This window comes from Notechis scutatus, chromosome 2 (assembly GCF_049901735.1).
Source record: "Notechis scutatus isolate UNSWTSFEM ecotype Mainland chromosome 2, rNotScu1.2, whole genome shotgun sequence".
In the NCBI taxonomy this organism is placed as follows: domain Eukaryota; kingdom Metazoa; phylum Chordata; class Lepidosauria; order Squamata; family Elapidae; genus Notechis; species Notechis scutatus.
In genome coordinates, this window is record NC_142010.1 from 89,960,969 (window position 1) to 89,979,200 (window position 18,232).

At 38.9% G+C, this 18,232-nt stretch overlaps 1 protein-coding gene across 2 annotated transcripts in view; it reads right to left on the reverse strand.

The window, feature by feature from the left end:
• Positions 1-5,348, reverse strand: part of ERGIC1 (endoplasmic reticulum-golgi intermediate compartment 1) — a 92,345-nt gene extending 86,997 nt beyond the window's left edge. Inside the window, exon 1 of one of the 2 annotated variants that reach the window (XM_026688201.2) lies at positions 5,242-5,348. In XM_026688201.2, coding sequence (XP_026543986.1) covers positions 5,242-5,261 — 20 coding nt within the window. In that variant the 5' untranslated portion in view covers positions 5,262-5,348. Of the gene's footprint in view, positions 1-5,094 lie in introns of both variants that reach the window. The other variant, XM_026688184.2, reaches the window with a different exon arrangement.
• Between the last annotated feature and the right edge of the window lie 12,884 nt (positions 5,349-18,232).

The window sequence follows — 18,232 nt, forward strand, 5'->3', positions numbered from 1 at the left end:
CTATGGTCACAAGCCACAGTCATCCCCATCTTCAAAAAGAGAGACCCAAGCCTAGTTGAAAATTACAGACCAATCTCCTTATGCTGCGTCACCTGTAAAGTCATGGAATCAATTATTAACCAATCCATCATCCTCCACTTAGAGACAAACAACCTACTCTCCAATAAACAATTTGGTTTCAGAAAAAAACTATCCTGTAATCTGCAACTCTTACACTGCAAAAACATATGGACGACACAACTCGACCAGGGCAAAGCAATAGACGCAATCTACATAGACTTCTGTAAAGCCTTTGATTCAGTGGTACACGACAAACTACTCCTAAAAATAAAATCCTATGGTATCTCTGGACAACTGAATAACTGGATAGAAGCATTCCTGGCAAACAGACAACAAATGGTCAAAATTGGGAGCGTCCTATCAAATTCTGTACCTGTCAATAGTGGTGTCCCCCAAGGCAGTGTTCTAGGACCAACTCTCTTCATACTCTACATAAATGACCTCTGTGATCATATTAAGAGCAATTGCGTTCTTTTCGCTGATGATGTAAAGCTGTTCAATATCACAGACAATACTGCTACCCTACAAAAAGATCTTGACTATGTATCAGAATGGTCAAACAAATGGCAACTTCAAATCTCAACAAATAAATGCTCTGTCTTACATATTGGCAAAAAAAATCAGAAAATAAAATACAAGCTGAATAGTCAAGATCTTGTTGATGACCCAAGCTCTGTAAAGGACCTTGGAATACTCACCTCTAATGATCTAAGTGCTAGAGCCCACTGCAACTACATAGCCAAAAAGGCATTAAGAGTTGTTAACCTAATCCTACGTAGCTTTTTCTCTGGTAATATCACACTACTAACCAGAGTATACAAAACATTTGCTAGACCAATACTCGAATACAGTTCATCAGTCTGGAACCCACATTACGTATCTGATATTAGCACAATTGAGAAAGTCCAGAAATATTTCACAAGAAGAGTTCTCCACTCCTCTACTCGTTGTAGAATACCTTATGCCACCAGACTTGAAATTCTAGAACTAGAAAACCTTGAATTACGCCGTCTTCGGTCTGATTTAAGCATGGTATATAAAATCATACATTGCAATGTCCTACCTGTCAATGAATACTTCAGCTTCAACCATAACAACACAAGAGCACACAATAGATACAAACTCAAAGTTAACCGCACCAAACTTGATTGCAGGAAATACGACTTCAGCAATAGAGTGGTCAATGTCTGGAATACTCTACCCGACTCTGTAGTTTCTTCCCCAAACCCCAAAAACTTTAACCTTAGACTGTCTACTATTGACCTCACCCCTTTCCTAAGAGGTCTGTAGGGGCGTGCATAAGCGCACCAACGTGCCTACCGTCTCTGTCCTATTGTTTCTCTTATTCTTCTTTTATTTTTCTTATATGTACCCATTTCATGTATTCACAACTATGTATACACTTATACTTATTATCTTGTAAACAATTGGCAAATCAAATAAATAAATAAATAAAATGTGTGCATGTTCACACAAAGTTTCATCAAAATCCGTGATGGTCGAGTAGTGATCCCCAGACCACTTGACATGGAATGACCCAAACACAAAAATATGTTATCAAATGATATTACACTATTTGCATATGACACTATTATGCAAATTACATATACCAGGGCAAGTATTTGGTCTATGGCAATTAAAGCCATAGACCAAATCAAAGTCCACTAAATCCAGGCTTCACTATACTCATTATACCAGTGAGTTCAGATGAAACGATATATTTTCTTGTTTGTCATTTGAGTTCCTCAAGAAAGAGGCAATTCTAATAACAGTGATGAATTATAAAGCAAAATTGGAGGTTTGGAACTAAATTAAATCTATAAAAATGGTATAAAAATTAAATTAAAAATGAATCTATAGGAAGCTGTATCAGCAATCTTTGAAAGTACAGTATTACTGTCAAATTAACACTGTCTATTTAAACAGCATAAGAATTTTGTGGCTTATCATTATCTTTTTCAATCGGGGCAAAATTTCAGAGCTCTAAAAGATATACCATTTCCTTCTCAACCAACTCTGCATAAATATTTATACTGAAGATGATAAGATCTGTTAGGCTCTTAAGGCATGTAATGTACTTTGACAGCTTCACAAGTAAGTTGCACTACTTGGATTAAAGATTCAAATATTTAGTACCATATTTCTCTGTTAAATTACAAGTGCATCAACTGCCATTGTCATATGCTTTCATTATTTGTCTTGTATCGTGTTGCCTCACTTCATTTCATTTCAGGAGGCACAAATTATTTAAGAAAACCTTCTGATTTCCTTTTCCTACACACCCAGGGAAGAGCAACATACAATTATATAATAATAGGTTTAGAACTATGTCCAAATTCTACACACCTTTTATGCTACCATTCTGTGTCTGCCACACCCTCCCTTCTTTCAAACTTGCTATTTCTGAGTTTGGTTATGTCATACCTTACAATACTACAGACGCACCTATTATTACATAATAAAAGCAAATTTCTTTCTAGAAGGGCAATTTCAGATGTCCCCCCCACCTTTCAAGATGAAATGAACCTACAGTAAATGAAAGGGAATACTCTGGGAAATACACTATCATAATAGGACAACTGAGGCTTCAGGTCTGATTGTGGAACTTTTTGACTCATAGAGAGAAGCAATCAGAAGCTGCTCTCCAAAAACAGACTATTAGAACATCTGGGAACCTCAGTGATTCAGTTCATTTTCCTACAATAAACAGAATATTTCAGATTTCTACCACCTACTAGGAAAGAAATTGTTATTTACTGTAATAAGCTGTACCCTTGTATATTGGCAATACAATAATATTTGTAATTGATTTCTCTGAGAATATTTTATGATTGTATCATTGATCAAATTGTAACAATAAATTGGCCACAGTAAGACAATTTTTTTAAAAAAAGCATAAGAATCACAGCACAATAAAAAAGAATATGATAAAAATCAAATAATAATAATGGTAAGACAAACAAAATGGGGGGAAATGTCATCAAAAAAGCACAACAAAGAATGTTCTTTCTGTGCCAACTCAGAAAGCTCAAACTGCCCAAGAAGCTGCTGATCCAGTTCTACAGAGGAATCATTGAGTCTGTCATCTGCACCTCTATAAAACTGTCTGGTTTGGCTCTGCAACCCAACAGGACAGATACAGACTTCAGAGAGTAATTAGGACTGCAGAAAAAACAGTTACTACCCATCTGCCTTTAGTTGAGGACCTGTATACTGCACGAGACAAAAAGAGGGCTGTGAAAATATTTACAGACCTCTCACATCCCGGACATAAGCAATCAATCATACTAGGAAACAGTCAATATAAATCGTAAGGATACAAGCAGCAAAGTTACAGTCCTAGTAGTTACAGTCCTACAATCACAAGTGGGAGGGTGATAAGGAGTGATGAGAAGATTAACAGTAATAGTAGTGCAGACTTTGTAATAGTTGAACAGGTTTGAGGGAATTATTTGTTTAGCAGAGTGATGGTTTCAGGAAAAAACTGTCCTTGTGTCTAGTTGTTCTGGTGTGCAGTGTTCTATAGCGTCGTTTTGTACCCTATGACTAGCATTAAGTGTCGTACCTTATGATTCTCAACTCCTGACGAATGTATCTTTTCTTTTATGTACCGTGATTGCCGGCGTATAAGACGACTTTTTGCCCCGAAAAACATGCCTCCAAGTGGGGGCTCGTCTTATACGCCGGTATATCCACTGCCGGCTTTCGGATGCTTGTTGGACGCAGCGAAGGCGCCTCTGGCTTCCCGGATCCCCTGCGTCGCTCCGCTTCATCCCGCCGCCTCGCTCCGCCCGAGGCTGCAGCCTTCCTGCTCTTCCCACGGCCCCTGGCACTCCGCCCTGCCGCTGCAGCCCCGGGATTTCTGGAGGCGTTTCTGGTGGTGGTGGGGGTGTCTTATACGCCGGTCGTCTTATACGCCGGCAAATACGGTATACTGAGAGTATTTACACCAAGACAAATTCCTTGTATGTCCAATCACACTTGACCAATAAAGTATTCCATTCTATTTTATTAACCAGTGCACCATATTAGGTCTCCAATTTATTCATCAGGGCTTAGCATGGCATGCAAATGTATCCTCTTATGTCTTGGAGTTATGTGGCTTTTTTCTCATTCAGCTTTCCTTTTCAACCCATACCTATACCGTTCTAGATACAAGCTTATACAGATTTACCCCATTAAAATGATTCCTGGCCAGAAATGCATAGAAATAAGACACTTGATAATCAATATAACACATCCTTCAACATCCTAAATACAGGTAGTCCTCAATGTACAACAACAATTGAGCCCAAAATTTATACTGCTAAATGAGAAATTTGTTCAGTGAGTTTTGGCCCATTTTATGACTTTCCTTGTCACATCTGTTAAGTGAATCACTGCAATTGTTAAATTAATTGCCCAAATTAATTAAGTGAATCTGGCTTCCCCATTGACTTTGCTTGTCGGAAGGTCGCAAAAAGGGAATCATATGACTCCGGGACACTGTAATCGTTATAAACGTGAAACAGCTGTCAAGCATCCAAATGTAAACCAGGTGACCACGGGGATGCTGCAATGGTCATAAATGTGAAAAATGGTCCTAAGTCAGTTTTTTTCAGTGCCACTGTTAACTTCGAATGGGCACTAAGCAAACTGATGTAAGTCAGGGACTACCTGTAGCCACAACTTTGAATAAAATTCAAGAGACTCAGAAACAAATGGGCCATTTGTAATACTTCTAATCATGCCCAGGTTTTCCTTCAGGTTGGCAATCGCGTTGGAAATCACAGGTTTCTTTCTTCAAGCCAGATCCACACCTGAATCCACGTGCTGCTTACTCCCACTTCATCATTCATATTTGCGGGTGGAAGGTAAACCACGGGGGTAAAAGTTCAGCTGGCTATACCCACGCGACGTGTCTCTTTTCTTCCCATAGGCACCGCTCGAACCTACTTAACCCCATCAATTTACTAGGCTCGCTCACACCCCCTTCCTCTTACGTCCTCTCTGTGCAGAGAAGCACATTTCACCCCGGGCATCAGGGCTACCCACCACTGGGAAAGGTCACCGTTCTTGATCCCAGCATAGAAGGGGCGTGATGAGAGGAGAGTCTCCCGGACGCTGCCTGAGCGCCGGGGAGCCATTCATTCATTCGGCTCTCGCTCTCCCGCACCCCTTTCCGGGGGTCGCCGCACTCACCTCCTGAAATCAAAGGGCATGTTGGTGGCAGACGCAACGCAACGTCCCCGCCCCCCCTTCTGCCCAAAATTTCGGCTTCAGTCGTGCCGGCTCCTAGGGCAGGAAGTGACGGGCCCAGCTCGGCCAAGCCGGAGGATGCACTGCACAAACTCATTGGACGGCGGACCCGCGCACCGCGACGCTTCCGCCGCCGCGTTAAAGGAGACGGGAGAGGGGCGCGATTGGAAGCGGGAGGGGCTGGCGCTTTGCAAGCGGAGGTGTTCAGTGGCCACTTGTACGGTGGAAGGGTTTGGGAGTTCTGAAATATTAAAAGGCGAGTTTTAAGAATATAATTGAAAAGATATGGTGGGGGGGGGATGACGTGCACTTAAATAAACTTTCGGAGTTGTGAGAGGATACAGGCGACTTTTCATCTAGAGATGGTGTTATCCATTAAGTCGGTTCTCTGGGCCAGTTCTGACATAGACATAGGCACAGAATAACAGAGTTGGAAGGGACCTTAGAGGTCATCTCGTCCAGCCCCCTGCTTGAGCAGGAGAGTCTATGCCAAATATTAGCCTCTACTCACAGCCTCCCAAATATTAGCCTCTACTCACAGCCTCTCCCACATCTTCCAATCTTGCACTGTTTTATTTGAGTTTGTTAATGCTCTGGCTGGTGTCATGTACAGAAAACAGAAAATAAACCTGAAAATAAACTTAGATTATATGGCTGTGCAAATTTTTTCCTCACCCTGTGTGTGTGTGTGTGTGTGTGTGTGTGTGTGTGCTTGGGCATTAACATTGATATAACTCCTATTAAATCAGTAGTTTCTAACAAAGGAGAATATTCGTGCAGCGGCAGGCGGAGTGCCAGGGGCCGTGGAAGAGCAGGAAGGCTGCAGCCTCGGGCGGAGCGAGGCGAGCGGGATGAAGCGAAGCGACGCAGGGGATCCGGGAAGCCAGAGGCGCCGCTCAGCCCAACAAGCATCCGAAAGCCGGCAGTGGATATACCGGCGATAAGACGACCCCCACTTGGAGGCATGTTTTTCGGGCAAAAAGTCGCTCTTATACGCCGGCAAATACGGTAACTCTATTAAATCAGTAGTTTCTAACAAAGGAGAATATTTGTAGTTCAGGGTTGAAATGAGGGTCCCTGTGCTCTCAGCTTGTTTTCAGAACATTTTCATTACTCAAACTAGGTAACATCATCAGTGCTCATGACCATTGATGATGTTGCCTAGTTTGCGAATGAAACATCTGTAAGAAAACAAGCACAGAGAACACCAGGAACCTCTCAGTAGTTTCTTTTGCTTGTGCATAAGCTTCATGTGGACATTTGAAATAACACTAGAGCATCTAGTGTTTACCTGGCTTTTTTTTACATGAATATGGAAGTGCACACTGAGAAAATGGTGGCAAACAATATCTGTTTATCTTTCTCAAGAGTGCAGCTTTACGCTTAGTTGCATAGACATCCAACAGCCTGGCTATATCTGCAAGATCCCTTAAGCTAGTTCCAAGTATCTATAATTTTATTCAACCACATTTTTGGGCTTTGCACAACATACTCAGCCACAAGGTAGCTAACCACATTTTAGTTCTTCACATTCAGATTTAGTTTATGGTTTAGCATGGTATGTGTGCCTTGAAAATTGCTTAGCATAGGCTTTTGTAGGATAGCATATTTTTATTGTCTGCCTACCTACCTATCTTATCTCTATCTATCTATCTATCTATCTATCTATCTATCTATCTATCTATCTATCTCTTGTCAACAACATCTTCAAAGGAATAACATTCATAAGGGAAAAAGAAAACAGCATGCTACCCTTCCTGGATAGCCTCATCAGCAGAGACAGTGATGGCAAATTAAAAACAAAAGTCTTACCAACCAAGTGCTCCACTACTAAAGTAACAACCTAACCACAAGAGAAGCTGTGTAACAACCCTATTTAGATGTGCACAAACACATTGCAGCAACCCTGAACATCAAAAAAAGGAAACAGATCATCAATACAACATCATCCAACAAATGGATACCCACAAACTTCATCAAAATGTGCCTGAGCACTCTTTCCGGTTTTGCGTGGCTTTGGCAGCAGCAGGAATTCGCGGCTGTCCGCGATTCCTGCTGCGCTTGCCGCCAAGGTGCCCCCGATCCAAATGGGTCAGGGGGATATGGCTGCCCTGTAGAGGCAGCCGAAGAGAGAGGGGATCCAGACAGGGGTTTGGGGGTGTCGCAGACCCCCTCCTCAGCTGGGAAAACCCCTTTTTCCCAAGGTGGTGGAGCGGCGGTCAGTAATGGCCGCCACAAAGAAGCCTGCAGCCAGGTAAGATTTGTGCTGGAGGAAGCAGGAGAAGTGAAAGTGCTGGCTGAGCTGGGACAATAACAACTCTTAAACATCCTGGAAACTGAATTGCTTGAATTGCCTGAAAGAGACATTGTATCCCTAAGAAGATTGGAAAGCGGCGGAGAAAGCTGTCAAGGGAAAGTTTTTTTTTCTTCACTCTCCCACCCCATAGAAATAGCAGACGGAGATTTGGAAAATCTATTTGGGCACCGAAGGTAACTTAATTTGAAAGTTAAAGCCAAGGGATAAAGGATTCCTGGACATTGGATTTAACAAGAAATCGGAAAACCTGCATTGGAGGTATGGATTTCTGAACGGAAAGGAAAGGAAAATTGTTGTTGTAAGTGGGAAGAGAGAGGGAAAAAAAATTGGAGCAGAATTTGAAAAAGGAGGAGATTGCCTAGAACTTTAAAGAAAGACATATCTTAATTGGAACTCTTTGATTAAACAGTAACCCCAGAAAGAGAAATAGAAGAAAGAAAAAAAGTATTAAAAGAAATAGTTTATTTGGATTCTTTGGTGACTTTGGAACTTTTTGGAATTATTCTTGATTAAAAATACTTGGGTGGTTGTTTTGGAAAAAAAAATTCTCTTCATGATGGCATCGCTTGTGGATGAACTAAAAATTGAATATCAAAAATATAAAAAAGAAGAACAAGATGGAAAAGATACTTTGGGCACTCTTTTTCAATTTCTAGAAATGGCGGTATGCACTTATGAAAAATTGACTACGCAGCAGGATGACTGGGACAAAGAAGAAGAAGAAGCCATCTTTGATGAACAATTGGTTCTTTTTGGGAGGAGGAGAAAGAGGAAAAGAAAAAGGGATTTTAAGGCTTGAAAAAACAACCAAAAAGAGAAAATGAGATGAAAGGTGGATACAAGGTTAGAAAACAACAGAAAGGGGGAAAGCAGAAGAAGAAAAGGGAGGAGGAGAGACAAAGGGGTAAAAAGGGCAAGGAGAAGAATAAGCAAGAGAGAAAGGAGGGGATGAGAAGCCTTAATGGTAGGAAGCAAGAATTAAAGAAACAAAACATATTTAGAGACAATGGGTAAATATAATTGAAAAAGGGATTCTGGAAGGTACATAAGATTGTGTTTTTATATGTGTATTTAGAATAAAATGTTTAAGATATAAATGAGTATCAATATATATGATTAGCTTTTTAATGGTATTGATAGTGGTCTTATATGCTTTTATTTTGTTATTGTTGTGTTTTTGCCCTTCTCATAAAATTTATTGTGTAATTTTAGAATGTACTAAACAGAATCCCAATATAAATTAAGTGTTATATTAAGTATTATTAAGTTAGGGGAAAGAGTCAAAGGCGTCACTCCAATCAGTGTACAGGAGAAATATATTTAAAGAGAAAAGATGAATGGATAGCTGGAAATAGAACACAAAGAATGATAAGTATTATGAATTGAATTGAGATGAGATAAATAAAATAAAACTAAGAAAGATAAAAGAGGGAAGAAGTATATAGAAAATTGAAAATGGTAATAAGATATGGAATGATATATAAAGTGAATATGATTTTTGAATTTGTGTCTGTGCGAAGAGTTTTAACCCGGGATCAAGCAGCTTTCAGAAAAGATGTCTTATGTTTTTTATGTTTTATGTTTTGTTTGTTTGTGTATTGTTTTTGAAAGGCAATAAAATTTTAATTAGCAAGAAATATAATTTGGATAATAGAATGAAAAAGAGAAGTTGGGATAAGAAACGAAGTTGAACAGATAACGTAAACATATATATTACAATTTGGAACTATTTTGTATGTTCTATTGGTTTTCTTAGAAAAGATCTTTTATGTTATTATGCCTTGATTGTTTGTGTATTGTTTTGTAAAACTAATAAAATTTGTCTTTTTAAAAAAAAAAAGTGCCTGAGCACTCAACCCGATATAGCACAACCAACACAAGCTGGCAAAAGGATAATATCATACATAAAAACATTTTTATTTTATTCATTTTGTCAAGCATGCATTTGATAATATAAGTATAAACATGATTATTAATACATGAAATAGATACGAATAAAAGGGAACATTAAGACAGGGTCAGTAGGCAGGTTGGTGTGCTTATGCACACCCCTTATAGATCTTTTAGGAATGGGGTGAGGTCAACAGTAGACAGACTGAGGTTAAAGTGTTTGGGGTTAGTGGAAGAAACTACAGAGTCAGGTAGAGTATTCCAGGCATTGACCAATCTGTTGCGGAAGTCGTATTTCCTGCAATCAAGTTTTGTGTGGTTTACCCTGAGTTTGTATCTATTGTGTGCTCGTGTATTGTTGAGGTTGAAGCTGAAGTAGTCATTGACGAGTAGCACATTGTAATGGGTAATTTTATGTACTATGCTTAGGTCAGACCGAAGGCGGCCTAGCTCTAAGTTATCTAAGCCTAAAATTTCAAGTCTGGAGGCATATGGTATTCTGTTGTGAGTAGAGGAGTGGAGGAATCATCTCATGAAATATTTCTGGACTCTCTTGATTGTATTAATGTCCAGTATGCAGTGCGGATTCCAGACAGATGAGCTGTATTCAAGAATTGGTCTAGCAAATGTTTTGTATGCTTTAGTTAGTAGTACAATATTACCGGAGAAAAAGCTTCGCAGGACTAAGTTAACAATTCTTAATGCCTTTTTGGCAATGTTACAGTGGGCTTTAGTACTTAGATCATCAGAGATGAGAACTCCAAGATCCTTGATCATCTATAAGGTCTTGTCCGTCCAGCTTGTATTTTATTTTCTGATTTTTCTTGCCAATATGTAAGACAAAGCATTTGTTTGTTGAAATTTGAAGTTGCCATCCCCAAAACCACCAAATCCCTAAAACCACCAACAGATTACCACATGACATCATTGTAGCACACAAACCAACTACAACCCTCCAAAGCATACACCAAAAAAACCAGCACTGCCAGAAAAAATGAGTCATTTACAGCATAAGGAGTGTAACACCCATTATGTAGGAGAAACAGACAGAAGACTTGTGACGAGCATCCACAAACACCAACTAGCAATCAGGAGACATAAGAACTCTTTAATTTATCAACATGTGGACAGACTTAGCCATAATTTCAATTGGAAAACTGAGCATCCTAGACCATGCCGTCCAAAAAAAATGTTAGAGAATTCATGGAAGTCTGGCAGTCAGACAAGTAGGCCATCAACATGCACATAGAGATAAATAACATCTACCTACCAATCAAAAGAGACACTCAGAAAGCCAAAAAGGAAACAAAAAGACCAAAACACATTCTCACCAGCAATCAGCTGATGAGCAGATATTAACACCAACATTAATACTAGACTAACAATCAAAGTAAATAATACCCCAAACTACCAACTCAGACAAACAAAACATAAACAACAGTCTAGTCAAGGAATGACCAACATCATTCACACCAATACTGAAAGGGCAAGTCACTAATATATGAGAGCAATTTCACTCTCTTCTAGCATTGATGATGTTACCTAGTTTGCTAATAAAACATCTGCAAGGAAACAACCAAACTCAGAGAGCATTAAGGGCCCATAGACTGACAAACTGTCAATAGTAGACTGTCAATAGTAGACAGTCTAAGGTTAAAGTTTTTGGGGTTTGGGGAAGAAACTACAGAGTCAGGTAGAGTATTCCAGACATTGACCACTCTGTTGCTGAAGTCGTATTTCCTGCAATCAAATTTGGTGCGGTTAACCTTGAGTTTGTATCTATTGTGTGCTCTTGTGTTGTTATGGTTGAAGCTGAAGTATTCATAGGACATTGCAATGTATGATTTTATATACCATACTTAGATCAGTCCGAAGATGGCGTAATTCAAGGTTTTCTAGTTCTAGAATTTCAAGTCTGGTGGCATAATGTATTCTACAATGAGTAGAGGAGTGAACTCTTCTTGTGAAATATTTCTGGACTTTTCCAACTGTGCTAATATCAGATACGTAATGTGGGTTTCAGACTGATGAGCTGTATTTGAGTATTGGTCTAGCAAATGTTTTGTATGCTCTAGTTAGTAGTGTGATATTACCAGAGAAAAAGCTACGTAGGATTAGGTTAACAACTCTTAACGCCTTTTTGGCTATGTAGTTACAGTGGGCTCTAGCACTTAGATCATTAGAGATGAGTATTCCAAGGTCCTTTACAGAGCTTGGATCATCAACAAGATCTTGACTATTCAGCTTGTATTTTATTTTCTGATTTTTTTTGCCAGTATGTAAGACAGAGCATTTGTTTGTTGAGATTTGAAGTTGCCATTTGTTTGACCATTCTGATACATAGTCAAGATCTTTTTGTAGGGTAGCAGTATTGTCTGTGGTATTGAACAGCTTTACATCATCAGCGAAAAGAACGCAGTTGCTCTTAATATGATCACAGAGGTCATTTATGTAGAGTATGAAGAGAGTTGGTCCTACAACACTGCCTTGGGAGACACCACTATTGACAGGTACAGAATTTGATAGGACACTCCCAATTTTGACCATTTGTTGTCTGTTTGACAGGAATGCTTCTATCCAGTTATGCAGTTGTCCAGAGATACCATAGGATTTTATTTTTAGGAGTAGTTTGTCGTGTACCACTGAATCAAAGGCTTTACAGAAGTCTATGTAGATTGTGTCTATTGCTTTGCCCTGATTGAGTTGTGTCGTCCATATGTTTTTGCAGTGTAAGAGTTGCAGATTACAGGATAGTTTTTTCCTGAAACCAAATTGTTTATTGGAGAGTAGGTTGTTTGTCTCTAAGTGGAGGATGATGGATTGGTTAATAATTGATTCCATGACTTTACAGGTGACGCAGCATAAGGAGATTGGTCTGTAATTTTCAACTAGGCTGAGGTCTCCCTTTTTGAAGATGGGGATGACCGTGGCTTTTGACCATAGGTTAGGCAAGGAGCTAGTCCTGAAAGATTTTTCAAAGATTATTCTTAGAGGTTTGGCTATGGCAGTGTATAGCTTTTTTAAGAAGTAGGCACATATTCCATCCGGTCCAATAGATAGAGATGTTTTTAGATTACGTAGTGCTTTTTCAACTTTGTCTTCTGTAAAATCGATATGTATTAGATCATTGTAGTTATCTGTGGTTCGGCTGGGAAATACTGGGCATGATCCATTGCTGTTTACAAATACTGAGCTGAAGAATGTGTTAAAGATGTTGGCTTTAATGGTGTTGTTGTTGCAGTCTTTACCATTAGGTCCTATCAGGGGTGGGATGGACCTTGAGTCTTTTAGTTTGTTGTTTACAAAATTGTAAAAAGCATGGGTGCAATTGGTGCTTAGAAGGTTTTCCTCTTGTTTAATGTGATAATTGGTGCATTCGGTCTTTATCTGGTGGCATAAATTTTTGTATCAGCTTTTGAAATTGGCAACATGACCAAATTTGTTTTTCCGCCAGAGTGATCTCTTTTTGGATTGAAGTTTCCTTATTGTTGTGGGTTATCTGTTTTTTTGTTTTGTTTTGGGAGTTGTTGTTGGTACATATAGTTTGATGACTCTTTTGACTTCAAGTAAAAATATGTTGTAATGGTCTTCAACAGTATTGCATCCAGTGAATAGAGATTGCCAATCAAGGGATGAGAGATCGTTGTCTATAAGATCATAGTTGCCTTTTTTGAAGTTATAATTGGGGATTACGTCATTGTGGTGATTTTTGTGTGGGCGTATGTTGAGACAAAAGTCAATGATATTGTGGTCACTGCTGGAAAAGGGTTCTTTAGTTTGTATTCCGTAAATTAAATTCAAACTATTGCAGAAGATGAGATCGAGGCAGTTGTTTAGTCTAGTGTTGTTGGTTACTAATTGTTCCAGTCCCAGATTTGTAACAGCATTGTAGAAGGTTGCGTGTATGGGTTCAGTTGTACATTCATTCAATCAATATGAGGTAGATTGAAGTCACCAAGAAAGATAAAAGTGTGTGGGCAGGATGCTGCCCATGTTAGTAGTGTATTTAGCTTGTTTACGTGTTCAATGTCATAATCAGGTGCTCTATAACATAGTAAGAATCGAATTGTGATATTTAAGGATAGTTCACAGATGATGGTCTCAGGAAGAGCAAGCTCCTGAGTAACTTGGATATTTTTTAGATGTAAGGACTTTTTATAGAAGATAGCAACCCCACCTCCTCTACGAATTTCACAATCTGATCAGTAAACATGATAGTCTCTTACTGTGGTAATGGAGTCAGGGAGAGATGCGTTGAGCCATGTTTCACAGACAAATATAATGTCGAATTTAGCCATATTTAGTAAGAGGAAAAATTCAAGTATTTTATTCGCAAGGCTTCTTGCATTGAGTAGCTTGCATTTAAGGCCAGCAGTAGTTGGAATTGAGGTACTTAGGGGCATGCGTGCCTAGTCTTGGGTGATAGTGGTTTGGTTGAGGTAGGGTTGTGGTTGAAGGTTAAAGCTGAGTTGCAGGTTGTGTGACTTACTTTTGATACAGTCAGCATGGTAGTCAATGTACAGGTCCTTCTCTCCATTGTCTAGACGTTTTTTGAGTTCAGTGCGGAGTACACGGGAGTGGGCACGTTGCTGTATGGTTAGGTCAGGGCGACAACGGAGGTTCTTATGGTTGGTGTTGGTTTTGGCAAGTGAATTTATAGTGTAAATGAATTTACGTTTGCTTGATTCATTTTTGCAAATGACCCTGCAGAAGCGTGGGGCCACAGAGCCGTCTCTGTTGTTGAGCTCTTGGCCAATGCAGGAAATGTCAAGTATTTCATCAGGAGAGATGGTTGATGCTTAATAATCACTGATGATGTTTCGGACAGTTGTGATGTCATCATTATCATTGATGTCCTCTAGACCAAATAAGATGGCGTTTGGACGTTTCCGTTCATGCTCAACAGCTTCTCTGATGAGGATTGGGATATCAATATTTGTCTGGCTTATGTTTTTTTGTGGATTGGGTTGTGGATTGGGTTGTGGTTGTTGGGTAGAGATGTGGTTTGTAGCTATTGGATGTTCAGGTTTTTGCGTTGTGTCTTTTTTTTCAAGGTTGGATAATCTTTCTTTTAAGGCGTCCAGGGATGCTACTATGGTGTCAAGGGATGTTAATCGTGTTTCAATGGTATCAACTCTTTCCAACAGATGCAGTTTGGGTCTGCATGATTTGCAGAGATATGGAAACTCATTGGATGATTCTAGGTATTGAATCATTTGCTTGTGTAATCCCAAGCAGTCATGATGAGCGTATTTGTTACACAGAGAACATTTGATGGAGTTTTCATTATCCTTTAGAGTTTTGTAGCATATAAGGCATTAAAACATATCTAAGACTCCTTGTTTTCCACACAACAACAATCCTATGAGGGGCTGGACTGAAAGAAAACGACTGGCCCAAACTCATCCAGCAATATAAAACATTTTCTTGTGGCTCAATTAGGAATATTAAGCAACACATTTAAAATGTATGCATTGTACATCATATTATAATTCTATTCTTTATTTGTTCAACTACAAACCATCAACAATAATTAAATTTACAAAAGTATTCTGGGAATAGTAAATACATAAATTATTCATTATATTTAACAGATGAGAGTTATTTTTTGTTGCACTGTATTTCGCTACATAGCAACCACCAGTATGCTTAATATTTGTCAGTGTACTGCCTGCATTTCCTAATTATTGGGATGTGGCAAGAGTGAAAGCAGAAGCTACAAGAGATTACTTTGTTAAAAGAGTAAATTGAAATGGGAGTAAGGATGACCACATGCAAAATTGGGAAGTACAGTGCCATTTTATGCCAAGCAGAGGAAGTACACAGATTTTTGATCTTCAGCAGGTCATTCAATATGAGAAAAAAGTGTACATTAGGGGTCATGCATAAGTGCACCAACATGCCTACTGTCCCTGTCCTATTGTTTCTTTTTTATTTTTCTTATATGTATCCAGTTCATGTATTTATAACTATGTTTATACTTATACCTATTATCTTGTAAGCAATTGACAAATCAAATAAATAAATAAATAAAATAAAATAAATAAAACATTTGTTTGTTTAGAGAACGTGTATGACAAAGTGAATACATCTGAATTATGGAATGAACATGGAGTTGAAAACTGGTTGCTGAATGCAGTGAAAGTGGTGCAATAAGTGAGGAAATAATGAAATAGAATGCTTACTTATTTGTTTATTGAATGTATATGGCTACCATTCAGTGTCACAAACTAAAAATTACCAAATTCAACCATGATAACCAATTGAAAACTACAATTAAAATCTACAAAAAGACAGAGAGTGCAGTCTAAACTGATATACAACCATTTAGGAAATGACTCAATATTGAGCAGGAAGTAAAGCAACAATGTGTGAAGTCCCTTTGACTATTTAATGTGTTTCTGGTTAAATTATCTAAGAAATTATTGTGATGATAGATATGTGATTGTAGATAAAATGTATGCGCACTTATGTGTGCAGATGATACCACAGTTGTTAGCTGGGTACTCAAATGATTTGCAGCAAATGTGAGATAGACTGTATGATAGAATTGATCAGATTCATATTCCTCACTGTATCAAAGACCAAGGTGACTCTGTTTGATAGGGAAATGGAGTGTTATAGATTAAAACTTCTCTATTTTTGCCAAAAAATACTCTAGAGCAGGGATGTCAAACTCGATATCATTGAGGGCCGCATCAGGGTTGTGTTTAACCTAGTGGGGTTGGGGGGCTGTGGCCGGGGTGGGCATGGCCAGCTTGATATCACTCGTGCCAGGGGCACTTGTGGTGGCCTGGGCAGGGCTGGGAGGATCCACTGTCTCCAGTGGAGGAAGGCGAAAACAGGAAGAGGGTCCTCTAGAAGAGCCTTGCTGTCTGCTGGTGGCCAAGTGCTAAGGCAAGACTTTCCTTCCTTCCTTTTCTTCTTTTTCCCTCCCTTTTCCTTCTCCTTTCTTCTTCCTTCCCATCTTTCCTTCTTTTTCTTTGTCTTTTCCTTTCACTTTCTCCTTTTCTGTCCCTTCTTGGATGCTCAAATGCAAAAGGGCAAACATTTCTCCTTTTGTGTTGTTTTGCTTTTAGTTTGTTTTGCTAGCCCTCTGCCAGCCCCGTTTTTGGCTTGGACTGTCTCCTGAAACCCTCTGCCAGCAAAAATGGAGCCCAGGGGGGCACATTCAGCTCCCCCAGGCCTCATTTTTGGCCCGAATGGCCTAAAGGGAAAAACTGAGACATGGCTGGACATAGAGTTGATGAGATTCTCAAAAAGAATGAGTTTGAAGAGCAAAATATAAACTATGAAGCAATGTTTGAATGAGATGGAAACAAGGATGACTTCCAAGGGTAGAATATCACAGAACTATAATGGCAATGGTGTGAATTAGACCTAGGTATTCACCCTAACAACATTTACCATGAAAGACAATAGCAGAATAGGAGGGAGAAAGGGGGAAGGAAAGAAGGAGGAAAATGCAGCTCCCCTCTGGACTTCCACCTTGCCTTTGTGAAACTGGTAAGTCTTTGAATGAGATGCCAAGATAGCAGATACAGTATGACTACAGTATTGTGTAAATATCCTTTATTTCAGTAGGAGAATTTAAAACTTTTAGATTTGTCTTCCAAGACCTATGCCTGCAGATGTGCTGGGCCTTCAATTCCCAGATAAGGTGGGTATGTTCAAAGAGTATATTGGTTCAGAATTTTAGGAATCTGGAGCATAGCAGAGCAGGAGGAGCTGAATGGCTGGATATTTGGTCTAAATATTATTGAAATTATAGTCATTATTAGCACTTGTCCAGATCAAAACCACTAAAATAACATGAGGATGTTTTTGATTTTCATTTTTAATTCTATGCCCAAAGTTTTAGATGAAAGGAAAGAATTGATTACTAGTGACTTGAATAGGAACGTTAAATACATCTTTATCAAATAAATTAAATGCTCCGATCCTCCTCACTAAAAAACTAGGTGGCTGAAATTCTGCCTAGTAACAATAGAATACCAGTACTATCCTTCTTAAGGATCTCCATCCTTAAATTAATGCTACTGTGTTAACAAAAAGTGTACCTTAGTATAATCTAGGTTCTGTTAGCTCTAAAATGGGATTGTAGGGATGAATTTGTGGTAAAGCAACTGTAGAGCAAAGATTAAATTGTAGAAGTTCAAAACAACGCCTGCATTTTCAGCCAATTTTTGGAGCTCCAAGTTGAGTTATGATATGGGAACCTTTTTTAGGAAGTAAAATAATGATGTTTAAAGGTCATTTTCTTCAAAAACCAAGGAATTCACAAAAAGAACATTGATCTGGCTCCCTTTTTATCCTGTTGAAGCAAAAGGTTCTGAGATAAGACCCTCCGTCATTACATTGTTTAGTAAGTTGTGAGTTGTCTAGGAAGTATGAGATAAGAAACAGGAATTTCTCTGCATTCCATTGGGGTGCAGTTCTTTAAACCATCACAGGCTGTGCCAGAATGAGCATTAAGAAGAGTTTAAATGAGGTAAGCAAAAACTAATCAGTATGCTGGAAATTAGGAAATGATAATTAGAATTGAAGTTGACAATAAGTTCTACTTAAAAAGGATTAAGACACGAAAGTCATTAATAGAGTAATGTTCATTCTTTCAAGGGGGATTGCCAACATGAAGAAATGAAGCAGTGAAATTCCTGCCTTAGTAAATAATTAACTGAATTGCTCAATATTTCTAAGCCATAAACCAAGTTTACAAGTATAAAT